At 43.9% G+C, this 26769-nt stretch overlaps 1 protein-coding gene across 1 annotated transcript in view; it reads left to right on the top strand.

Annotated features, from left to right (window-relative positions):
- The window catches only part of LOC122540179 (dynein axonemal heavy chain 8-like), a 1258818-nt gene that overhangs the window by 1094683 nt on the left and 137366 nt on the right, over positions 1–26769 (top strand). The window contains exon 73 of the mRNA XM_087976819.1: positions 5948–6103. Coding sequence (XP_087832945.1) covers positions 5948–6103 — 156 coding nt within the window. The remainder of the gene's footprint in view (positions 1–5947; positions 6104–26769) is intronic.

The following is a 26769-nucleotide window of genomic DNA, read 5'->3' as shown; positions in this document are numbered from 1 at the left end:
GTGTGGGCAGTATTGATATTCTTCATTAAAGGATACCATGTATTGTGAGACTGGAGGCACATGTAAGCCAGATCATGTAGAGCTAGCAGATTGTCTTACCTCAGGACATTAAGCTGTCAATAATTTTGGCAGTACCAGGTCTATTGATTATTATAGAAACATAAAAGATAGGAACAGGAGTAGGCCATTCTATCCCAGAAGCCCACTCTGCCATTCAATATGATCATGGATGATCATCAAGCTCAATATCCTAACCTCATTCTTCCTCATATTCTTTGATCCCTACAGGCACAAGAGCAAGTGGTAATGATTCCACAGGTGCACCACTTTCTGGGTAAAAAATGTTCTCCTCATCTCAACCATAAAAGGTTTACCTCCTATCATTAACCAATGATCCCTGTATCTGGATGTCCCCACCAGTGGAAACATCCTTCCTGCATCTAATCTGTTTAGCTGTCTTAGAATTTTATAAGTTTCCATGAGATCCCTCTCATTCTTCTAAATCTCCAGTAAATGCAATCTTAACCAACTCAATCTCTCCTCATACATCTGTCTTACCATCCCAAGATTCAATTTGGGAAACCTTTGCTACACCCAGATAAGGAGATCAAAACTGCACATAATTTACCCGGTGTGGCCTCATCAGTTCCATGTATAATTGCAGCTAGACATTTGTGTTAATTTACTCAAATCCTCTTGTTATGAAGGCCTACATACAAGTTGCCTTCTTTACTCTGTCCTGCATCTCATAGAATCCCTACAGTGTGGAAGTTGGCTATTCGGCCCATCAAATCCGTACCAACACCCCGAAGAGCATCCCAATCACCCAACCCTTGTAGCCCTGCATTTCCCATGGCCAATCCACTTAATCTGCACATCTTTGGACTGTGGGAGGAAACTAGAGCACCCGGAGGAAATTCACACAGCCACGGGAAGAACATGCAAACCCCACACAGACAGTCACCTGAGGCTGGACTTGAACCTGGGTCCCTGGTGCTGTGAGGCAGCAGTGCTAACCATGAGCCACTGTGCCACCCTTTACCAACTGCCACCAGCTCTGCCATTCAATATGATCATGGCTGATCATCAAACTCAATACCCTAAACTCACTCCCACTTGCTGCCAGCAACTGGTGAACGAGGACACCCAGGTCTCATTGAACATTTCGCTGTCTTAATTTACAGCCATTCATATAATAATCTGCCTTCCTATTTTTGGTGCCAAAGTGGATAACATTACATTCATCCAAATCATTCTGCATCTGCCATGCATTTGCTTACTCACACAGCCTGCCCAAATCACACTGCAATATCTCTGCATCCTTCTCACCCTCCTATTCAGCTTTGTGTTAACTGCTAATTTTGATATTGCATTTAGTTTTAATATTACACTTTGTTCCCTCATGAAAATCATTAACATATCATGTGAATTGCTGTGGTCCTAGGACCAATCCCTCCAGCACCCACAATTCACTGCCTGCCATTCAGAAAAAACCATTTATTCCTCCTCTTTGCTTCTTATCTACTAACAAATTTTCTGTTCATCTCAATATACTACCACCAATCCCACGCACTTAAATGTTACTTATTAATCTCTTTTGTGGGACTTTGTCAAAAGCCTTCTGAAAGTCCAAATAAACCATATCCCCCGAGATCCCCCATCAACGCTACTAAATACATCATCAAAGAATTCCAATAGATGTACCAAGCATGATTTCCCTTTCATAAGTCCATGCTTTCATAAGTCTACCACTGTTTTCTAAATACTCTGCCATCAAATCCTTGATCATGGCCATTGATCAGATGGCTGGGGGGGGGGGGCGAGGAGTGGGAGGTGGAATGTAATTAGATAAATGTGAGGTGCTGCATTTTGGAAAAGCAAATCAGGTCATGATTTATACACTTAATGGTCAGGTCCTGGGAGTGTTGCTGAACAAAAGGATCTTGTAGTTCAGGTTCATAGCTCCTTGAAACTACAATCACAATAGATAGAATAGTGACGAAGGCATTGGGCATGCTTTCCTTTATTGGTCAGTGCATTGAATTTAGGAGTTGGAAAGTTATGTTGCGGCTGTACAGGACATTGGTTAGGTCACTTTTGGAACATTGTGTGCAATTCTGGTCTCCCTGCTGTAGGAAGGATATTGTGAAACTTGAAAGGGTTTAGAAAAGATTTACAAGGATGTTGCCAGGGTTGGAGGGTTTGAGCTACAGGGAGAAGTTGAATAGGCTGGAACTGTTTTCCCTGGAGTGTCAGAGGCTGAGGGGCACCTTACAGAGGTTTATGAAATCATGAGGGGCATGGATAGGGTAAATATGGATGGGGAGTCCAAAACTAGAGGGAATAGGTTTAAGGTGAGTAGAGGCAATCGTTTCATACAAAGGATGGTGTGTGTACACAATGAGCTGTCAGAGAAAATAGTGGATTGGTACAATTACAACATTTAAAAGGCACCTAGATGGGTACATGAATAGGACGGGTTTCGAGGGATGTGGGCCAAGTGCTGGCAAATGGGACTAAATTAATTTAGGATATCTGGTTGGCATGGACGAGTTGGACTGAAGGGCCTGTTTCTGTGCTGTACATCTCTCTGACTCTATCTTAACGACTACTGGCATCAGGCTCACTAGTCAATAATTCCCTATTTTCCCTTACTTCCCAGTTTAAATAGAGGGGTTACATTAGCTACCCTCCAATCTGCAGGAACTGTTTCAGATTCTAAAGAAACTTGGATGGTGATCATTAATGCATCCATTATCTCTGGAGCCATTGCCTATCCTTTCAATAACATTTCCCAATCCATCATTGCCAGTTTTACACTTTACAACAGGAACATAAGAATTAGGAGCAGGAGAAGGCAATCCTTGAGCTTCTCTGCCATTTAATATGATCATTAGAATTAGAATCCCTGCAGCGTGGAAACAGGCCCTTTGGCCCAACAAGTCCACTCCGACCCTCCAAAGAGCAACCCACCCAGACCCATTCCCCTAACCAATATTTACCCCTGACTAATAATCAACACTATGGGCAATTTAGCATGGCCAATTCACCTAAGTGCACATCTTTGGATTGTGGAAGGAAACCAGAGCACCCAGAGGAAACCCACACGGGGAGAATGCACAAACTCCACACAGGTCCCTGGCACTGTGAGGCAGTAGTGCTAACCACTGAGCTACCTTTGCCACTGATCAAGGCTGATCTCAGTTTAGCCTAACTTCACTTTCATATCACATGGGTGTCACTGGCTGGCCGGCATTTATTGTCCATTCCTGGTTGTCCTTGAGAAGATAGTGGTGGGCTGCTTTATTGAACTACTGCAGTCCACATGCAACTGGTGGACCTACAATACCCTTAGGGAGGGAATTCCAGGAATTTGATCAGAAGAGTGATATATTTCCAAGTCAGGATGGTTATTGGTTTGGAAGGGAACTTGCAGCTGATGGTGTTCCCGGATATCCGCTATCCTTGTCCTTCTACGTGGAAGTAATTGTAGGTTTGGAAGGTGCTACCTAAGGATCTTTGATTAATTCCTGCAGTGCATTTTGCAGATGGTACATACTGCTATTACTGAGCGTCTCTGTGGAGGGAGTGAATGCTTGTGGATGCAGTACCAATCAAGCGGCTGCTTGATCCTGGATGGTGTCAAACATCTTGGGTGTTGTTCAAGCTGTACCCATCCAGGCAAGAAGTGAGTATTCCATCACACTCCTGACTTCAGTCTTGTAGCTGATGGAAAGGCGTTGGGGAGTAGGTGGTGAGTTACTCACCACAGTCTTCCTAGTCTCTGAGCTGCTCTTGTAGCTACTGTGTTTGTGTGGCAACTGCAGTTGATTTTCTGGTCAGAGTTATTAACTGCACAATTTGATAGTGGGGGATTCAGTGACAGCAACATCATTGAATGTCAAGGGATGATGTTGGATTGTCTCTTATTGGAAATGGTCATTGCCTGGCATTTACATGGGCAAGTGTTACTTGCCATCTGTCAGCCCAAGCCTGGGTATAGTCCAGATCTTGTTGCATTTGAACATGGACTGCTTCAATGTCTGAAGAGCTGGTGCTGAACTGTCTGCAAGTATCAGTGAGCATCTTCACTTCTGATGGAGGGAAGATCAATGATGAAGCAGCTGAAGATATTGGGCCTAGGACATTACCCAGAGGAACTCCTGCAGAGATGTCCTAGAGCTGACACAGAGTCATACAGTCGTGTAGATGTACAGCACAGAAACAGACCTTTCAGTTCTTACTGACGAGATATCCTAAATTAATCTAGTCCCATTTGCCAGCATTTGGCCTGTATCACTTTAAATCCTTCCTATACATATACCCATCCAGATGCCTTTTAAATGTTGCAATTGAACCAACCTCCACCCCTTCCCCAGACAACTCATTCCATACACGCACCACCCTCTGCGTGAAAACGTTGCCCCTTAGGTCCCTTTTAAATCTTTACCCGCTCACCTTAAACCTACTTCTCTAGTTTTGGACTCCCCCACCCTCACGAAATGACCTTGGTTATTCACCCTTCCATGCCTTTCATGATTTTATAAAACTCTATAAGATCACCTCTCAGCCTCCGACGCTCCAGGGAAAACAGCCTCTGCTTATTCAGCCTCTCCCTATAGCCCAAAGCCTCCACCCTGGCAACATTCTTGTAAGTCTTTTCCGAACTCTTTCATGTTATACACATCTTTCTTATAGCAGAATTGCACGCAATATTCCAAAAGTGGCTTAACCAATGTCCTGTACAGCCGCAACATGACCTCCTAACTCCTATACTCAATGCACTGACCAATAAAGGAAAGCATACCAAACGCCTTCTTCACTATCCTATCTACCTGCAACTTTACTTTCAAGGAGCTATGAACCTGCATTATTTAGATAGAAGTTTAATCTCCACACGATATTAAATGAGATTATTCCAGCTCGAGGTCCTTCATGCAATAAGTTGGATGAGGAAAGGGGGACAATAAAAATAAGATAAGGTTCAAAATTATAAGTGAAAAAGTCAATAGGGAGAAATAGTTTCCAAAGGCTTTGATGGCCAGTAACCAGAGGATTCTGATTGAAGGTAATTAGCAAAAAAAACTAGGAGAAGCATTACAAAATTGATGCAGCATCACAGTCATCACAAACGATGTTGCACCGTAACATTATTTACTTGTGATCCCAGCTGGAATGTAGTAGGAGACTAGTTGATTGTAATGGGCATGGGGCAGTTTGGCCAAGCCCAGACCTGCCGCTGATGCCCGCAATGGAGGGTGTGATGAGAATTCACAGGACAGCAACCCTGAACCTAAAGCTTCTATTCAAACAAGAAATTCGCATGTGAACAAAATTGCAGCCCTGCACACCCATCCTGAAGCCTGACAGTCTGGAGATTCTCAGTTTAAATTCCATCATTGAGCAATTTAGGCCTGTACCCTGTGGAGTTTCGAAGAATGAGAGTGTACCTAATAGAGGTATATGTTGGCTTCTCCTGAAGCCACTGTGAGAAGAAGACTCTGATCCTGAACCAGACACCCATCCACATGTGAACGCGTCAAAAATATCCCTGGAGTCTGCAGAACTGGTTCAATACAGGTTCTCTGTCAGAACAATTCAACGAGTCCCATTCATTAATTATGACTGACTTCCAACAACCACAGCCATCTTCTTTTGCACCAGGTTTTACTCCAACATATACCTCTATTAGGTACACTCTCATTCTTCTAAACTTCACAGGGTACAGGCCTAAATTGCTCAATGATGGAATTTAAACTGAGAATCTCCAGACTGTCAGTTCAGTATTATAACCATTAGCGTATCTGCTACAAATACCTATAATGGCAGTATCTGTCATTCTTTATTAAATATTTTTGGCCTGATCTTCACTAATCATTTAAGAAGAATCTTTGAGGCCAGCTTTACTTCATTGCCTTGTTAAGTATGTGTGATTTTATCTTTGCAGATCAGTGAGTGGAACCTGCAAGGATTACCAAGTGATGACCTGTCAGTTCAGAATGGCATCATTGTTACCAAAGCAACCAGGTATCCACTTCTCATTGACCCTCAAACACAGGGTAAAACCTGGATCAAGATGAAGGAGAAAGATAATGAACTGCAGGTAGGAATGGGCGGATTTTTTGAAGCAGTCTATTAATCACAAACATAAAATAATCGAATACCACTAATCAGTGCCCTGCACAATTCATTTTCTTCTCTGGTTTTCTCCCTTACACTGCTGACTCTACAGATACCTCTCTCAAATAACATAAAAATTGCTGAACAAACTGAGCATGTCTGGCAGTACCCATGGAGAGAAAGCAGAATTAATGGTTCTGGTACAGCGACCCTTCTTCAGAACAGGAGAATTATCCAACAATTCTGTTTCTGTTTCAGATTTCCAGCATTCACAGGTTTTTTTTTTGGTTAGCACACCTCCCTCAAATGTCTGCTATTCACAAGTAAGACATAGCATAGAATGTTAGCTGGCTGAGATAAGTGGGCAAGGCAATCTCAGTTCTTCTGTCATCTCATTATCTACACAAGCAGGGACCTAGAAGGATTTGATTGATGATGAAGAAGAATGGTGATGTTTCTCCTTTCTATTATAGAATGCTGACATGAATTATAATAGCCCTATTATCATTTGGGTCTATGGATCCACTAAGTGACCACAATCAAATTAGAGAGTAGAGAAAATGGCAAAAACTGAAGCCAAGTATTTTGTATCTGTTGTGACGAAGCTGTTCCTTTGACAAGGTTATGCTGTCCTTTTTGAGAGGGTTCATAAATGCATAGGTTCAAATGTGTCTGGTTTATATGGGTTTTAGGGCCAGTTTGATTATAGCTAACAGATACTGCCTCAGGCAAAAACATTTTCAAGGTTTTAAAAAAACACTTGTACAATGAAAGGGGAATGGCAGGTTCTCCCAGTCTGCTTTTATCTGGTTGGGTTTGGCTTGATTTGGTTTAAGCTGGGGAATCCAAAGAAACAGTTACAGTATAAGGAGGTTCCATGCTAAATCTGTCTGCCATTTCTCTCTCTCCTGCAAGAACCTGAAAGACAGAGGAAGGAGAAACTTTGAGAATTAGCAAACAAGTCAGAATTGGATTTAATTGGGGACAGAAGGAAGGCTGAAATTATAATGGAGTTGGTCAAGCGCTTGGGTATATCAGAGAAACAGACAAGTGCAGTGGAGTTAGAAAAAATTAATTTGCAAGTGAGGCAGAGGAAGGAAAGTTAGAAGATAAAAAAGGCAGAGAAGGCTTTAAGCTGAACAAGGAAGAGGAAGCTGAAAAGGAGAGGAAGGCCCTAGCAGAGGAAAGAGAAAAAGAACGAATCACTTTAGCAAAACAGAAAGAAAGAGAGAGAAGGGAGAGAGAGGAAAGGGAAAATGAGAGAGTCTTTGAACTTCAGAAATTGGCCCTGAGGAAAGTTAGCTGAAGAGGATGGAGATGAAGGCTGATGGTAAGCTTAGTGAGGAAGAGAGTGCGGATGAGCAAACCCATGGTAGCCAAAGGCCTTGTGAGAAACTGTTTAAATATATTCATGCATTGCCTACATTTGATGAGCAGGATGTAGAAGCCTTTTTCATCTCATTTGAAAAGGTGGCTAAATAAATGCACTGGCCAGTGACCATGTGGGTTTTGTTGATCCAAACAAAATTTGTAAGTTGAGTTAGTGAGGCATTTACATCACTATCAGAGGAGGTATCTGGGCAGTATGAGGAGGTGAAGAAAGCCATCTTAAATGCATATGAGCTTGTGTCAGAAGCTACAGACAACATTTCAAGAAAATATGGAGGGACTCTCGTCAAATATACATTGAGTTTGAAAGGATTAAACAAATTAATTCTGATAGGTGGATAAAGGCATTAAAAATAGAGCAAACCTATGACGCTCTTAGGGAGATGATTATTTTGGAAGAGTTAAAAAATTCACTTCCTGAGGTAGTGAAAACTCATGTCGAAGAGTAGAGAGTTAAAATGGCAAAATTAGCAGCTGAAATGGCTGATGATTAGGATTTGGTTCATAAATCAAAGTTAGTTTCCAATGTTAGTTTCAATCCGTGAGGGATAGAAATTGGGGAAAAGAGAAATCCTCACATGATAAGGAAAAGGTAGATCTCAGTGAAGATCAAAAGGATAACTTACCACAGGGGAAAAAGGAAACCCTTGAAGGGGAAAAAGCTCCAGTGTTTTCTCTGTGATAAAGTAGGCCACATGACATCACAGTGTTGGTGGGTTAGGAAAAGCACTGGGAAGCCAGATGTAGGAAAACAGGATAAGAGAGTGAATTTTGTTGGAGTGATAATGGAAAGCAAAGTGGTGGCTAGAAAGCTGCACCAGAATATACAACCTGATCAGAGGTTGGTTAAGGGGGAAGTGCCAGATCTTCTTAAACCATATACCTGCGAAGGTAAAGTTCGCTTACATAGGCTAGGAGCAGCAAGTAAAGAGGTTACAATATTGAGAGATACAGGATCCTCTCAATCTTTGATGTTGAATGATGAGGAGATATGTATCTCTGAGGGGCAATTGCCAGAAAAAGTGCAAGTAATGGGAATTCATGGTGAGATAAGAAGCACTCAATTATGTAAGGTGAGGTTAGAGTGTCCAGTGAAGAGTGGAGAAGGTGTGGTAGGAGTACTGGGCAAACTCTCAGCTCCAGCAATACAATTTGTCCTTGCTAATGATATAGCTGGTTCACAGGAGTGCTGTGTTAACCACTGCCCCAGTATTAGCCACACCTAATTACGCGAAACATTCAAGGTGGCTATCGATACGAGTGACGTGGATGTGGGTGCTGTATCCTACAGGAAGACGACGAGAAGGTAGAAAGAGCTATTGGGTGTTTCTCCAGGAAATTGAATGTTCATCAGCAGAAATATTCAACAGTTGAGAAGGAGACTTTGAACTTGGTGTTGGTGTTATAACATTTCAATACAACATTACAATGTTTATGTTACCAGTAATGTGTCTGAGACAATCATATACACTGATCACAACCTATTGAAGTTTGTGGAGAAATTTAAGGACAAAAATTCCAGAGTGCTTAGATGGAGCTTATTGTTACAGCCATTCAATTAGAAAATTGTGCATGTAGCAGAACGAGAAAACGTGATTGCCGATGTGTTGTCGGGACTTGGATGAGAAACGGAAGTGTTCGGTGGCAGGAGTAAACGGACTGAAACAGAATGTGGTAGTGCATGTTTGCATGTGTACAGTCAATGGAATATTTCTGGGTGTTGTAGTGTGACAACAGTGTAAGACTATGGGGTTTTAAAATGAAGCCATCTTTGGATATTGATGGGGTTTTTTTTAAGGAGGGAGGTGTGATGATGCTGCTCCATTGAACAGGTTATTCTGTCCTTGGTTTTTTGGGAGGGGGCATAAACTCATAGGTTCTGATGTGTCTGGTTTGTATGGGTTTTAGGGCCAGTTTGATTAAACCTAACAGATACTGCCTCAGGCTTAACATTTTCAAGTTTTAAAAAAAAAAGGCTTGTACAATGAAAGGGGAATGGCCAGTTCTCTCAGCTCTGTTATTATCTGGTTGGTTTGGGTTTGATTTGGTTTAAGCTGGGGAATCCAAAGAAACAGTTACAGTGGAAGGAGGTTCCATGCTAAATCTCACTGGCATCTCTCTCTCCTGTAAGGATCTGTGTCTGATTTTACCTTTTTGCCAAGGGATGTTTATGGGGACTGTTGCAGACATTTGCAACAGCATCATTAAGTTGGGATAGTCTACCGGGTTTTTGGATATTTTGTATCCTGTTCCCTTTTGTTTATGTTTCATTTGATACTCTGGAAAGAAATTCTGTTTTATTTAAAGCTGACCGGTTCTGACCAGCTGCATCACTCCTGAAACATCCATTTTACAACTACTTAAAACAACCAGAAACGTTATGGTCATAGAGTCATAAAGTCATAGAGATGTACAGCACGGAAACAGACCCTTCAGTCCAACATGTCCATGCCGACCAGATATCCCAACCCAATCTAGTTCCACCTGCCAGCACCCGGCCCATATCCCTCAAAATCCTTCCTATTCAGACACCCATCCAAATGCCTCTTAAATGTTGCAATTGTACCAGCCTCCACCACTTCCTCTGGCAGCTCATTCCATACACGTACCACCCTCTGTGTGAAAAGGTTGCCCCTGAGGTCTCTTTTATATCTTTCCCCTCTCACCCTAAACCTATGCCCTCTAGTTCTGGACTCCCCCACCCCAGGGAAAAGACTTTGTCTATTTACCCTATCCATGCTTCTCATAATTTTGTAAACCTCTATAAAGTCACCCCTCAGCCTCCGACGCTCCAGGGAAAACAGCCCCAGCCTGTTCAGGCTCTCCCTATAGCTCAAATCCTCCAACCCTGGCAACATCCTTGTAAATCTTTTCTGAACCCTTTCAAGTTTCACAACATCTTTCCGATAGGAAAGAGACCAGAATTACACGCAATATTCCAACAGTGACCGAACCAATGTCTTTTACAGCCGCAACATGACCTCCAAACCCCTGTACTCAATACTCTGACCAATAAAGGAAAGCATACCAAACACCTTCTTCACTATCCTATCAACCTCCGAGTCCACTTTCAAGGAGCTATGAACCTGCACTCCAAGGTCTCTTTGTTAAGCAACACTACCTTACCATTAAGTGTATAAGTCCTGCTGAGATTTGCTTTCCCAAAATGCAGCACCTCACATTTATCTGAATTAAACTCCACCTGCCACTTCTCAGCCCATTGGCCCATCTGGTCAAGATCCTGTTGTAATCTGAGGTAACCTTCGCTGTCCATGACACCTCCAATTTTGGTGTCATCTGCAAACTTACTAACTGTACATCTTATGTTCGCATCCAAATCATTTATGTAAATGACAAAAAGTAGAGGACCCAGCACCGATCCTTGTGGCACTCCACTGGTCACAGGCCTCCAGTCTGAAAAACAACCCTCCACCACCACCCTCTGCCTTCTACCTTTGAGCCAGTTCTGTATCCAAATGGCTAGTTCTCCCTGTATTCCGTGAGATCTAACCTTGCTAACAGTCTCCCATGGGGAATCTTGTCGAATGCCTTACTGAAGTACATATAGATCACATCCATCGCTCTGCCCTCATCAATCCTCTTTGTTACTTCCTCAAAAAACTCAATCAAACTTGTGAGACATGATTTCCCACGCACAAAGCCATGTTGACTATCCCTAATCAGTCTTTGCCTTTCTAAGTACATGTACATCCTGTCCCTCAGGATTCCCTCCAACAACTTGCCCACCACCAACGTCAGGCTCACCGGTCTATAGTTCCCTGACTTGTCTTTACTACCCTTCCTAAACAATGGCAACACGTTAGCCAACCTCCAGTCTTCCGGCACCTCACCTGTGACTATCGATGATACAAATATCTCAGCAAGAGGCCCAGCAATCACTTCTCTAGCTTCCCACTGAGTTCTCAGGTACACCTGATCAGGTCCTAGGGATTTATCCACTTTACCCATTTCAAGACATCCAGCACTTCCTCCTCTGTAATATGGACATTTTGCAAGATGTCACCATCTATTTCTCTACAGTCTATATCTTCCATGTCCTTTTCCACGGTAAATACTGATGCAAAATGCTCGTTTAGTATCTCACCCATTTTCTGCGGCTCCACACAAAGGCTGCCTTGCTGATCTTTGAGGGGCCCTATTTTCTCCCTGGTTACCCTTTTGCCCTTAACATATTTGTAAAAACCCTTTGGATTCTCCTTATTTCTATTTAACAAAGCTATCTCATGTCCTCTTTTTGCCCTCCTGATTTCCCTCTTAAGTATACTCCTACTGCTTTTATACTCTTCTGAGGATTCACTCAATCTATTCTGTCTATACTTTACATATGCTTCCTTCTTTTTCTTAACCAAGCCCTCAATTGGTCTGTGCCTCCTTCTTGAAATAATTTGATGGGGTCTGGTCTGATCCATAACAGTGTCTTCTCATGGAAGATGCACAAACCATCCCAAAAGTCGTTGAAAATTTTGGAATTGTTGAAAGGACTAAAGGATGGGAGGAACTCAAAGCCATTATTGTCACCTGAGAAAGCATACTCAGAAAACGAATGAGATTGAAGTTGACAAGTCCCTTGAACCTAATGGTTTATATCCTCGGCTCTTAAACAAAATGGCTGCAGAGATTGTTGCTGCACTCTTCCAAATGTCCTAGATTCTGGAAAAATCTCAACAGATTGACAAACCACAAATGTAACATTACTATTCAAGAAAGCAGACAGATAGAAATGGGAAACCATAGGCCAATTAACCTATTTTTTTTCATTGGGAAAATGTTGGTATCCAATACTAAAGGAAGCAGTTGAAGGACATTTTGGAAATTGAAATATAATCAGACAGAGTGAACATGGTTTATTGAGTGAGAAATTATATTTGACTAATTTATGCAAGTTTTTGAGAGTCTAATAAACAGAACCAAGAAATGGGAACCAATAGCTGTAGTGCATTTGAATTTCTATATAGTATTGTGCAGGATGCCACATAGTGTCAGAGGACTACCTAATAACAGAAAGTAGAGAGTTAAAGTAAAGGGGGCATTTTCAGGTTTCCAGACTATGGTTAGTGAAGTATGACAGGAATCAATGCTGATCCAATTTACAATCAATATGAATAACTTAGATGAAGGACCAATGTATATTGTAGCTTAATTTGATGAAAGTACAGAGATACATAAGAAATCACCTGTGAGGAGGATTTAAAGATCCTGCAAAGGGATGTAAATACGTAAAAAAAAGCAGGCAAAGATTTGGCATATGGAGTATTATTTAGAAGATTGTGAGGTTGTCCATTTGGCAGAAAGGATAAAAATGGCAAATATTATTTAAATTATGTGAGACTCCTGAACTTTGCAGCACAATGGGATCAGGGTATCCTTGTATATGAATTGCAAAACTAACAGGAAAATATTGTGGAAAGTGAATAGAATTTTGGAATTTATTTCAAGGAAATGGAATTTAAAAAAGGATTTTTACTACATCATGGCATTGGTTAGACTGCAACTAGAGAACTGTGTGTATGTTTTGTTTCTTTACATAAGTAGGAATATTCTTTAGGTAGCATAGTGGCTCAGTGGTAGCACTGCTGCCTCACAGTACTTGGGACTCGGGTTTGATTCCACCCTCAGACGACTGTGTGGAGTTTGTACATTCGCCCTGTGTCTGCGTGGGTTTCTGCCAGGTGCTCCGGTTTCCTCCCACAGTCCGAAGATGAGCAGGTTAGATGGATTACCCGTGGGAAATGCAGGGTTACAGGGATAGGGTAGGGACTGGGCCTGAGTGGGATGCTCTTCGGAGAGTTGGTATGGACTCAATGGGCAGAATGACCTGCTTCCTCACTGTGGAGACTCTATGATATCATTGTATTGGAAGCAATTCAAAAATGAAGGAGTCTGTCTAATGAAGGAAGGTTGAGCCAGTTGTCCTGTAGCCACTGGGTTTAGAAGAATGATAGGCAATCATGTTGAAGCAAAAAACTCTGAAGGTGGTGATGGAGGGTTGGTGGCTTGGGGGGGGGGGGGGAGGATGCTGTGTGTTAGAAGGATGATTCCCCTCCCATGGGAATTTATAACCAGTGTACAGTTTCGAAATAATAGGTCTCCCAGTGAAGGAGCGATGAGAAAGAATTTCTTCTATTGGAGAGTCATTAGCCTTTGAAATTCTCTTCGCCAGAGTCTACCAAAGGCAAGGTCACTGAATATATTCAAAGCTGAGTTCAACAGATTTTGATCTACAAGACTTCAAAGTTTACAACGGCCAGCAGCAAAATGGAGTTACAATCAGATTGGCTATCATTTTAATGACTAGTGCTGCAGGATCAGGGAGCTGGATGACCTAGTCTTGCGCTAACTCCTATGTTCTTTTGATCTTACAAATCTGGGATCTTTATGGTTTGCATGCCTCAGCTACACAAATCCAAAGCTAATATTTTCAAATAAGTATTTAATCCAGTCACTATCAACAAGTATAGTATGAAGTTATAGAACCAAGCTAAAGATGTTTCCAGGCATCGAAGATGACTATTAATAAACTCAAAAAAGAAATTAAATTTGTAGTTTGTTCACTTGGTATCATCTACCCAGAAGGTTGGCTGCCATAGATGTCTATCTGTGTCTGTCTTGTTGCTGGCCTTTAACAGTCGTCATGGGTCAACTGATAGAATCCATTGCATTGCTTGTAATGTTGTATACCTTTGTTTCCAGTATGTTGTCAGTGTTGGAATAATCTGGAATATCTTTGGTAGATTCTCCATCACCAATGCTCTTACTGGTATTAGCCAAGCTACTGAAACCATGAGTGCAATAATGTCCACACATCACTTTTGGCCAAAAAGGGCTCTGATTTGAACAAACAGTAAAGGCTTATTATATATTTGTTAATAGCTAGTTCCAATACGGCAGACAATCAGTTCTGAAGAAGAGTCACTGGACCCAAAATGTTGTTAACTCTGATTTCTCTCCACAGATGCTGCCAGACCTACTGAGATTTTCTAGCAATTTCTGTTTTTGTTTTGGATTTCCAGCATTCGCAGTTCTCTCGGGTTTTTCCGCAAAGTTTCATGATTGTCTCTTGTGAAACATCAGTCTCAATGTGGGAGTAAATATATATTACTGTTTAAATAAACACTGTTAAAATGAAGAACAATCACTCGGGAACTCTCTGCATCTCTTCCTTTACAGAGAACTCAAAGGACACACCCCACAACTCTGTTAGTCCTTCCTAAGAACAGTCCATCATTGCCAAAGCAGAAGGACTTGGGTGTATTTGTGCATGAGTCATTGAAGGTGGCAGACAGGGAGTGAGCAGTTAACCCTGTCAGGTTCATATACAATAATATCCAACATCTACTTCCCCTTACCCCAATTCCCTATCTTTTATTTTCCATTGACCTTTCCTACCAGTAATTGTTTCTGAGACGAGCGAATGATTTCATCTTTTCTCCAGTTATTTCCAACAGTTTCTCATTAGAGTCTGTATTGGATATGTGGTACATCCCCCTCTCTTTGGCTTTGCAGTTAAACCCTAAATAATGACATTACTTAATCATTCATACATGAACATCACCACCCACCACTTGCAGTTCCTCCTTCCAAACTACTCACCATTCTGAATTGAAACTACATTGCTGTTCCTCCATCATCAAAGTCACTCTCTGACAGCCAGACCCCAGGACTACAGCAATTCAAGAAAGCAGCTCGAAATGAAGCTAACAGCCTTTTGGCTCAGTGCAAGCCGTGTCAGGTTTTTTGGAGCTACTCTCGCTGTGAGGCTAAGCAAGTTTTGTTGACAAATCCTACCAAACCCATCACACTACAGGCAGTCCCTGGGTTGGGAATGGGTTCTGTTCTTGACTATGTTCGTGAATTGATTTTGTACACAAGTTGAAATACAATTCAGGACAATATAAAGTAGTCATTCATATATACAGGAAATGTTCCTATGTTGGATCTTAAAACTACAACCCTGTATGGGATTGCATTCGTAAATACAAGCAGTCGTAAGTTGGACAGTTGTGTATTGGGGGCCTTTATAATTGCCGTTCCAGCTGTCTACTTACTCACTCAGGACACATTCCCACCTGTACCAACAATAATATCTGTGTGAACCCTTTTCATCTTCCATAATACATGCTCCACTTTCACTCCAGGAGGAAAACAGCCCACAACTGGGCAAAGAACTGGTGAGCTGCTGGTCATTCAGCTCTTCACCCCTTATGTGGCTGACTCTGACTGTCCTGAGTGGCTGACCTGATCATGTCCAAGCCCCTGGAGTGGTATCAATGGCTGCCAGGACACTTGACTTGACGGAGGCAGGCTAATATGCAAGACCAGCTTTCTGGCTTTGTGTCTATGCAAAATGACTCGACAAGACAATTGTAATATAAGCAAGGTATCTCTAGCTGAGAGGGTTAAATCACAAAAAGGCAAAGCATGAAATGGCAGGAATGCTGTGAGCATCCGCATAGGCTCAAAGTGAGGGGCCACTATAACAGAAAGGAAAAGTCCAGAGCTGCAGCCTGGTCCAGTCCATGAGCTGGGTGTATGTCCCTGACTGTAAGGCCCTTGCTGCAGCATTGCAACGATATTTGCTGGTGAAGCCCAAGCTGCAGCATTGAAATGCAGAAGCATTGTGTACATAGATCAGACATGTGCCATGAGGATGGTTAAAGGCTGGCACATTTAGAATGCTAATGCCCATAGATGTGGAATGTGTGTGGCCAGTATGTATGGAGCTTTCCCTGAGAAGGTGGTGTCCAGTATTCACCATGGAGGCCAGTTGGAGCAAGCAGTGAGCTCGATATCTGTTCTGATTTCCATGTCCAGTTTTTCCAATGTCTAGTTTGTTGGGTGAGTTCGGTATAATTGCAACTGGAATATTAATGAGGTGAGTTTGGTCATCAACATTGACCTTAGAAATTGCTGTGACTTGGCAACTCGCCACTGCCCAGTGAAAATCTCCCCCTGCCACTTGTGAAAAGTTTAAAACAGCAAGATGATCTCCACACTAAGATAGGTCTCGCTGGATTTCTCCATCTCCAAATCTACCGTACATCTTGCCATAGTCCAAGTCACTAAGACCATTATCATATTGCGCCCCACCTTCTCAAGCAGTTGGGAAAGGGCAATAAATGTCCACCTTGCCAAGGACACTCAAATCCTATGGATAAAACTAAGATCTTTTCTTCTGATGTGGAGGAGCTGGTATTGGATTGGGGTAGACAAAGATAAAATTGACACAACACCAAACAGGTTTATTTAGAATCACTAGCGTTCGGAGCGCTGCTCCTTCTTCAGGTGGTTATGCAGTTAAGAACAGGTAGTTGGCTGTTACCTCATTGGAATGAGTTTGAATAAGTGGTTGAGAAATTGAAATGGGCATATACAGGTGTTAGTTGAAACTTTATTGCTGGAACAGCACAGCAGGTCAGGCAGCATCCAGGGAACAGGAGATTCGACGTTTCGGGCACAGGCCCTTCTTCAGGAATGAGCAGAGAGTGTTCAGCAGGAGAAGATAAAAGGTAGGGAGGAGGGACTTGGAGGAGGGGCGTTGGAAATGTGATAGGTGGAAAGAGGTCAAGGTGAAGGTGATAGGTCGGAGTGGGATGGAGGCGGAGAGGTCAAGAAGAAGACTGCAGGTCAGGAAGGCGGTGCCGGGCTGGAGGGATCCGGCTGAGACAAGGTGGGGGGAGGGGGGATGAAGAAACTGGTGAAGTCCAAGTTCATCCCCTGCGTTTGGAGGGTTCCCAGTCGGAAGATAAGACGCTCCTCCTCCGACCGTCGGGTTGTTGTGGTTTGGCGGTGGATGAGTCCAATGACCTGCATATCCTCGGTGGAGTGGGAGGGGGAGTTGAAATGCTGTGCTACAGGTTGGTTGGGTTGGTTCGTCCGGGTGGCCCAGAGGTGCTCTCTGAATCGCTCCGCAAGTAGGCGGCCTGTCTCCCCAATATAGAGGAGGCCACACCGGCTGCAGCGGATGCAGTAGATGATGTGGGTGGAGGTGCAGGTGAATCTGTGGCGGATATGGAAGTTTCCTTTGGGGCCTTGGAGAGAAGTGAGGGGGGAGGTGTGGGCGCAAGTGTTGCACCTCCTGCGGTTGCAAGGGAAGGTGCCGGGAGTGGAGGTTGGGTCGGTGAGGGGTGTGGATCTGACAAGGGAGTCGCGGAGGAAGTGGTCTCTACGGAAAGCTGATAGGGGAGGGGAGGGAAATATATCCTTGGTGCTGGGGTCTGTTTGGAGGTGGCGGAAGTGACGGCGGATGATGCGCTGTACATGGAGATTGGTGGGGTGGTAGGTGAGGACCAGTGGGGTTCTGTCCTGGTGGCGGTTGGAGGGGCGGGGCTCAAGGGCGGAGGAGCGGGAAGTGGAGGAGATGCGGTGGAGGGCACCGTCGACCACGTCGGGGGGGAAATTGCGGTCCTTGAAGAAGGAGGCCATCTGTGTTGTACGTATTTTGAACTGGTCCTCCTGGGAGCAGATGCGGCGGAGACGAAGGAATTGGGAGAATGGGATGGCGTTTTTACAGGGGGCAGGATGGGAGGAGGTGTAGTCCAGGTAGCTGTGGGAGTCGGTTGGTTTGTAGTAGATGTCCGTGTTGATTCGGTCGCCTGAGATAGAAACAGAAAGGTCTAGGAAGGGGAGGGAGGAGTCCGAGACTGTCCAGGTGAATTTGAGGTCGGGGTGGAAGGTGTTAGTGTAGTGGATGAACTGTTCAACCTCCTCGTGGGAGCACGAGGTAGCGCCGATACAGTCATCAATGTAGCGAAGGAAAAGATGGGGGGTGGGGCCAGTGTAGTTGCGGAAGATGGATTGTTCCACAAACCAACCGACTCCCACAGCTACCTGGACTACACCTCCTCCCATCCTGCCCCCTGTAAAAACGCCATCCCATTCTCCCAATTCCTTCGTCTCCGCCGCATCTGCTCCCAGGAGGACCAGTTCAAAATACGTACAACACAGATGGCCTCCTTCTTCAAGGACCGCAATTTCCCCCCCGACGTGGTCGACGGTGCCCTCCACCGCATCTCCTCCACTTCCCGCTCCTCCGCCCTTGAACCCCGCCCCTCCAACCGCCACCAGGACAGAACCCCACTGGTCCTCACCTACCACCCCACCAATCTCCATGTACAGCGCATCATCCGCCGTCACTTCCGCCACCTCCAAACAGACCCCAGCACCAAGGATATATTTCCCTCCCCTCCCCTATCAGCTTTCCGTAGAGACCACTCCCTCCGCGACTCCCTTGTCAGATCCACACCCCCCACCGACCCAACCTCCACTCCCGGCACCTTCCCTTGCAACCGCAGGAGGTGCAACACTTGCGCCCACACCTCCCCCCTCACTTCTCTCCAAGGCCCCAAAGGAAACTTCCATATCCGCCACAGATTCACCTGCACCTCCACCCACATCATCTACTGCATCCGCTGCAGCCGGTGTGGCCTCCTCTATATTGGGGAGACAGGCCGCCTACTTGCGGAGCGATTCAGAGAGCACCTCTGGGCCACCCGGACGAACCAACCCAACCAACCTGTAGCACAGCATTTCAACTCCCCCTCCCACTCCACCGAGGATATGCAGGTCATTGGACTCATCCACCGCCAAACCACAACAACCCGACGGTCGGAGGAGGAGCGTCTTATCTTCCGACTGGGAACCCTCCAAACGCAGGGGATGAACTTGGACTTCACCAGTTTCTTCATCCCCCCTCCCCCCACCTTGTCTCAGCCGGATCCCTCCAGCCCGGCACCGCCTTCCTGACCTGCAGTCTTCTTCTTGACCTCTCCGCCTCCATCCCACTCCGACCTATCACCTTCACCTTGACCTCTTTCCACCTATCACATTTCCAACGCCCCTCCTCCATTCCCTCCTCCCTACCTTTTATCTTCTCCTGCTGAACACTCTCTGCTCATTCCTGAAGAAGGGCCTGTGCCCGAAACGTCGAATCTCCTGTTCCCTGGATGCTGCCTGACCTGCTGTGCTGTTCCAGCAATAAAGTTTCAACTTTGATCTCCAGCATCTGCAGACCTCACTTTCTCCTCGAAGATATACAGGTGTTACACTATATACCTAAAGTGTAACCATTAACATTGAAAAAGTGGATCAAGTGTGCCTTTTTAGTTGCCTGTGCAACAACAACTACACTTCAAAAAGTAATTTGTTGTATACAAAACACTTTTGGATATCACTGAAACACTTATTGAGACTACATAAGAATGATTTTCAAATGGAAGTAACACATGGAAAACAAGGAGCTGTCAGCTGCCCCATAAACAGATGCAAGGTTTCTTATGTGCCCAAGGTCATGCTAAATGGATTTGTAAGGTCTTGATTGCAATTCTGAGATAGAGATGGATAAAGATTGGACCTTGCAGGTTCTACTTAGATATATCAAGCACTGAGTAGCCTAAGCAGCAATCCAAATAGTGTTCACTGTCAGCAGCTCTACGTGACCCAGAAAACCTGCAATATGTTGTGCAAATGTCGAAGGATCCCAAAAGAAACGTCGGTCCATTATCAGCCTATTTGAAGTATGACCCCTGCAACTACCACCTCCCAATCTGCACCCAACAACCAACCACCTCCACCATAACCCACTGTCAGCTTCCTGAGCAAGCCCTGAGCAGCTGGGTATAGCTCAGTGATTGTACTAAATATATGTTCCCACTCGGGGATGGGAATCTGCTACCTTACATGGTCTTTCCTACCTGGGACCCGCCTTCCAATATCTTTCCTACCTTTCACTATGCAGTTGACATTTTGGCTGCAAAATTCAGTTGCATCATAGCCCCATGGGGAAATACCAGAGGTTTTGACAGAAAGGGCTGAGTGGCAGGGTGAATTGTAGGAAGGCTGTAGAGAAACTTAAGCATGATTTGGACAAGCTGAGTTAGTGAACAAATGTATGGAAGATGAAGTATAATCTGGATAAATGTGAGCAAAAACAAAGAGACAGATTATTATCTGAATGGTAATAGACTGGGAATGGGAGAGATACTACAAGCCCTCCATTCCTTGCACACCAGTTGTTGAAGGTAAACAGGCAGGTGCAGCAGGTGAGGAAGGCATGTAGCAGGTTGGCCTTCATAGGGAGAGGATTCAAGTCCAAAAGCAGGGATGTCTTGCTGCAATTGATGGACCCTTCGTCAGACCACACCCAGAGTATTGCGTGCAGTTTGGGTCTCCTTATCTGAGGAAGGATGTTTTGGCTGTGGAAAGAGTGCAACCAAAATTTACCAGGCTGATTTCTGGGGTGGCAGGACTGATGCCCAAAGAGATGCAAGTGTTTAGAAGAATGAGGGAGGATCTCACTGAAACCTATAAAATTCTAACAGAACTAAACAGGGTAAACACAGGGAGGATATTCCGGTGATCAGGAATTCTTCTCTGCCACAAAAAGTAGTTAGAATCCCTACAGTGTGGAAGCAGACCATTTATCCCATCAGGTTCACACAGACCCTCCAAACAGCAGACCGCCCAGACCCATGCCCCAACCCTATCTCTATAACCCTGCATTTCCCATGGCTAATCCACCTAGCCTGCACATCCCTGAATACCATGCATGGTCAATTTAGCATGGTCAATCCACCTAACGGGCACATCTTTGGATTGTGGGAAGAAACCGGACCACCAAGAGGAAACAAACACAGATACCAGAAGAATGTGCAAACTCCACACAGCCAGTTTCTCAGGAGTGGGATCGAACCCAGGTTCCTGGTGCTGTGAGGTAGCAGGGCTAACCACTGAGCCACCCACATGTCTCTGTTGACCCCTCCAACTGGGAGAAACCCTACAACCACAAGCTTACCACTAAGTCAAGATGCAGTTGGCATGTGACTAAACTAAGTAGTGTGTTTCAATGAATGCATAGCAAGGCATCCAGAACCAGGTCATAATATTGATGCAAAGCAGCAGCAGTCTGCAGACCGTTTACTCAGGACCCCAGCGAAACTGGTGAAGGCAGGAAAGTGAAAAGCCATTGCATGGCAGAGCACACACTAGGAATCAAAGCAATTCATCATTATCAGAGTCCAATAAAGTGCACAGACCTTAGAAAGTGGCTTATTTTGAGCTGAACATCTATATCTTACAAGGAGCCTTGACCAAGCTGAACACTGAGAAACCTACATTGTTGATTTAATTCATAATGGACTCTCCTCAGTCTTGCTCAGAACCCAGGAAATGATCCTGTGTTGGTACCCTCCTATACAGTAAGCAACAACAACAAATTAAGAATCAAGAGGATGATGAGAAAGAAACTGCTAAATAAGAAAATATGAGGAAGTTATTAAAGCTACAATTCTGCTTCAGGTTTCAGAAGAAGTTTGTCATATACTGGGAAATATTGTACACTGATATCCAGAGCTCTGCAGCAAATCTTGATTTCTTTGTTAATAATCCCTCCTGAATCCCAGCTAAACAAAGAGCTGGAGAGTACTTACAACACAGCACCATGGAAGATAGAGAAAACGATGGCCACTATTATCTGCTGTCTCTGCTGTAGTGTGTGAATACCACATCACTATCAAACATGGCCAGCTATTAATGCAGAGTGTCACTCTCGTCACAGGAGGGGGCACTTTCAAGTAGCAGAAAGCTTTTAGCTTCAGGTCAAAAGCTTAAAGATACACTGCACCCAAGAACAGCTTCTGAAGCAGAAGGAAACTCTTGAGTTTCAATCACTATTTTTCCAGATAAACTTGTAGACTCTTAAGAAGCCTTGGTGTAGAGAGCATGTTGTCTCTTTGGTATTTGTAAGGATAAAAGGATTATTTGAATGTTTTTCTGATGTTTATAATAAAGTCGTTCAAAACTTTTCATTGAGCATACCATAATTCCTTTATTAAACATTTTATTATTTTTGTTAAAAGTACACTGGCTGCATCTTGTGAAGGGATATAGTAACTGACCTCCCAAGGTTAAAAAAAAAAGATCTAATGAGCCAGGTTTCACTTTGGGATCTGACTTGTCCAGTACTAATATCAGATGGAATTCCTGGCATAAAAGAGATTTTCCTCATATCATTTTTACAATTTTTATGAATTAAGTCTTTTCTCTTCTCAATCCTTTCACTAATGGGAATGCATTCTCACTATCTACTCTGTCTGGGCCTCTAATGATTTTGAATACTTCAGTCAGATCTTCTCCAGGAAGAACAGTCCCAGCTTCTTCAATCTATCTTCATAACTTAAACTCCTCAGCGCCGGTGCCTTTCTTGGAAACATCTTCTGTGCTCTCCTGTGGGTGGCACGGTGGCACAGTGGTTAGCACTGCTGCCTCACAGCAGCAGTCACTGAAGGTGGCAGACAGTTAAAGAGCAGTTAATAATTCATACAATATCCTGGGCTTTACTAAAAAGGGCATTGTGTACAAAGGCAAAAGGTTACGTTGAACCATTATTTTGTCCTCATTTGGAGTAATGCATTCAGTTCTAGGCACCACATTTTCTAAAGAATGTGAAGGCATTAGATTAGATTACTTACAGTGTGGAAACAGGCCCTTCGGCCCAACAAATCCGAAGCGTAACCCACCCATTCCCCTACATTTACCCCTTTACCTAACACTACGGGCAATTTAGCATGGCCAATTCACCTAACCTGCACATTTTTGGACTGTGGTAGGAAACCAGAGCACCCGAGGAAACCCACGCAGACACGGGGAGAATGTGCAAACTCAACACAGTCAGTCGCGTGAGGCGGGAATTGAACCCGGGTCTCTGGCGCTGTGAGGCAGCAGAGCTAACCACTGTGCCACCAAGCCGCCCACGATTCCTCCCACAATCCAACAATGTCCAGGTTGGGGTGGGGGGAGGTCACCCTTCCTGATGAAGGACTTATGCCCAAAATGTCAATTCTCCTGCTCCTCGGATGCTTCCTGACCTCCTGTGTTTTTCCTGCTCCACAGTCTCAAATCTGATCTCCTGCATCTGCAATCCTCACTTTCCCCTAGGTTAGATGGGCTAGCCTTGGTAAAGGAGAAAGTGGGGTCTGCAGATGCTGGAGATCAGAGCTGAAAATGTGTTGCTGGAAAAGCGCAGCAGGTCAGGCAGCATCCAGGGAACAGGAGAATCAATGTTTCGGGCATAAGCCCTTCTTCAGATTCCTGAAGAAGGGCATATGCCCGAAACGTCGATTCTCCTGTTCCCTGGATGCTGCCTGACCTGCTGCGCTTTTCCAGCAACACATTTTCAGCTCTAGCCTTGGTAAATGCAGGGTTAGACGGCTGGGTCTGGGTGGCATACTCCTTGGTGGGTCAGTGCAGACTCAGCAGGCTGAATGGACTCTTTCTGCACTGTAACGATTCTGAATCAAACTCCACTACAAACCTTCAGTCAGCCCAACAAAGAAACCATTAGCCATTATGCTCTCTTCTTATGCAGTCAACTTTGTATCCAGTGTCCAAATTGCAATAGTTCATCATGTACCTGTGTCAATCTTACATGTTTTAAGAGTTCACACTTTGGAAACAGTGTCCCCAATTCATCAAACATGCTAGAGCAAATTCATACGAACAAAGTGACCTATATGACTATGATCATAGACGGCCTCAACAGAGTTATTTGTCATCAGGATGATACAGTCTGTTCTGATATAATATAATCGTTCCTGTGTGATGCCATGTTATAAGAAAATCGTGCAATAGCAGCATTATGTAAACCAATGGGACCAGAATCACAATATAGCCAATACAGGTCAAGAAAGTTCGCATTCTACAAATAATGGTCTACATTCTTCAATTGTAATCGAGCCAATTCGCATTGAAGAAACACGCGTTACAGCAGAATGGACTGTACTCTCTTTCATAGCTTTATTTACAATGGAGAATAATACAAGGATACAGATGTTGCTGCAGGATTTACTTGCAGGGGTGGGGGGGCATGTGGTCAACCACGAGTGAGTTTTCCAAGCCCAGAACCAACCTCCTGGGCACACCATCAATCATGTCAAGGCAGAGCCCAAAACACAGCAGCTATCAAGAATTTTCCACAACCCTGCACAATGTACTCCAGCATTTTATGGCCATGGTTAACAGTTAGAAAAGTTCCTAGCCACCCTGGCACACATCATTGAACTGCTACAGTGAGTTCTGAAACCCAGACTGGGCTTGGTACTAGGATATGCAGCAACAACAGATCATTGATGCAAACAAGACCATGCTTCTTGCCTCCTAAATCCAGACCCGACCACCATTCTCGCAGCTGAACCATTCTTCATTAGTCAGGGAGCTGTATTGTTCTCAATCTAACAGAAGGGCAGGCATTTGATGACTGATGTACTGTGCCTTCAGGGCACTGCCAGCTGCAAAGCAGTGATATAAGGTCTTTGAGAAAGAGACCCTGGCAGTTGTCTGGATCTAAAGAAACTTCTCAGACTATGTTCTAGACCAGTTCAATGATCACAATGCAGATTGGTGACCCATTTCAATACTAAGTAGGTGGCAAAGATGCCATCCAAATCCAATTATTCCAGTTAGATCTTATGCAATTTGACTTCATCTCTGAATGATGTCTGCTTTATTGAGGACCTCACATCCTATTTTTTTTATCAACTAAGTTCCTCCTGATGGTCCCTCAGAAATTGAAATTCTTACAGCTCAGAAGGCTGATGCAAAATACACTCAATTATGTGAGCCTGCATATGTCTTTATTATTTCTACTTTAAAACAATACTTGAAGCAATTCCATCATCATAGCCTTCTAGATGACCTCCAAATTTATGATGACCACATTGTGATTCCCTGGCTCCTCAGGCTGGTGTCTGCTTGGCATTCTGGTATATTGAAGACATAGTCTCCATTTGTGAAATATGTGTTGTCCATTGGCAAAACTACAAGGAGCTTTGCTGGCCTCATCTCTATTATTGCCCCCATGGGAATACCTCAGGATGAATTTGTTCATCTTCAAAGTAAAACCTTCTCCCCTAACATTGATTGCTATCCATAAAGAGTTGGTGTAAAACAACAATACCACTGCCCCACCACTATGCTCAAAGAGGTTATTACTATACATGGCAGCCTTGGGGTGGTCATTTCATAGCTCAATAATGATTGCTTCACACAATTCACAGAATGAGAAGGTTTCATACACTTCACCAGGACACCTCAATACTCACAGGATAACAGGAAGGCTAAGTGGGTAGTCTGTACAATCAAGGTCTTGTTAAAGAAAGACAATAAAATTGACCTCTCTTTGCTTTGCAACCAATCAAACTAAATGTGAAATTTTGTCATGTAATGATCACTCTTTCCCAAAATTAACTATAAATCCAGTCCTGTCATAAATATTAGCTCAGTCAGTGGTAGTGTAATTGAATTAATGTTGCTCAACATTGAAGAGGTCGCCCGCAACACCGTCCCGTTCCCCCCCCCCCACCCAAACCCCGCCTATCCCATGCGGAATATAATTTCTGTTCTTGACATCATCAGTGGTTCACCTAAGTGGTATCCCAACATTGAGGAGCTTTCCTTTTATTCTTTCATGTGATGTGGGTGTTGCTGCAAGATCAACATTTATTGTCCATCTCAAACCACTAATTTCAGAAGGTGGTTCAGAGTCAACAACTTCACTAGGCACCTGAAGATACTCAGAGGCCAGACCTGATAAGAATGACACATTTCCTTCCCTGAAGGACATTAGTGAACCAGATAGGCTTTTACAAACATGATGATTAATGTCAGAGTCACCAGTACTGTGATTAGCTTTATATTCCAAATGGATGAATTTATTTTAAATTGCTCCAGCTGTTATGGTGGGATTTGAGCTCATGACGCCAGATCATTAACCTGGGTCTCTGGATTTCTACTGATATTTTCACTACTCCACCATCTCCCCATCAACTGAGGGAGGCCAGTTGGTTACCATCTGCAGAAATTGCCCTGCCCAAATTTGATCTAGTGCCATGAAACTTCATAGGACCCAGAGCTGATGTTGACAACTTTCAAGACACCTCCCAGCTGCACTGTATACCACAGTGCTGTTGCCACCTCTGCTTGGTCTGTCTGGTTGCTGGGACAGGATACAGGAAACAAGAGAGTGGGTTTGTTGGGTTGTTTCTCAACCTTTCTGTGGGACATTTCTCAAACATTGCCATATGTACCCAGATGCCTTTGGGAAGAATTTTTCAGTTTCCACTGAGCAGGTTGTGTCTGTATTGTTCGCAGTGCTTAAGTCAATGCAGAGTGCCACCTTATTCATGTTGAATTTATCTATAACTATTTGATAGATCAGAAAGGCTAGTTCATTTCAGAGACAACCACATT

Source organism: Chiloscyllium plagiosum, unplaced genomic scaffold, assembly GCF_037043375.1.
Source record: "Chiloscyllium plagiosum isolate Xiang-an unplaced genomic scaffold, Cpla_swu_hap1 HiC_scaffold_3, whole genome shotgun sequence".
Lineage (NCBI taxonomy): Eukaryota > Metazoa > Chordata > Chondrichthyes > Orectolobiformes > Hemiscylliidae > Chiloscyllium > Chiloscyllium plagiosum.
The sequence above is the reverse complement of the archived record's forward strand: the minus strand, read 5'-3'. Positions and strand labels throughout refer to the sequence as shown.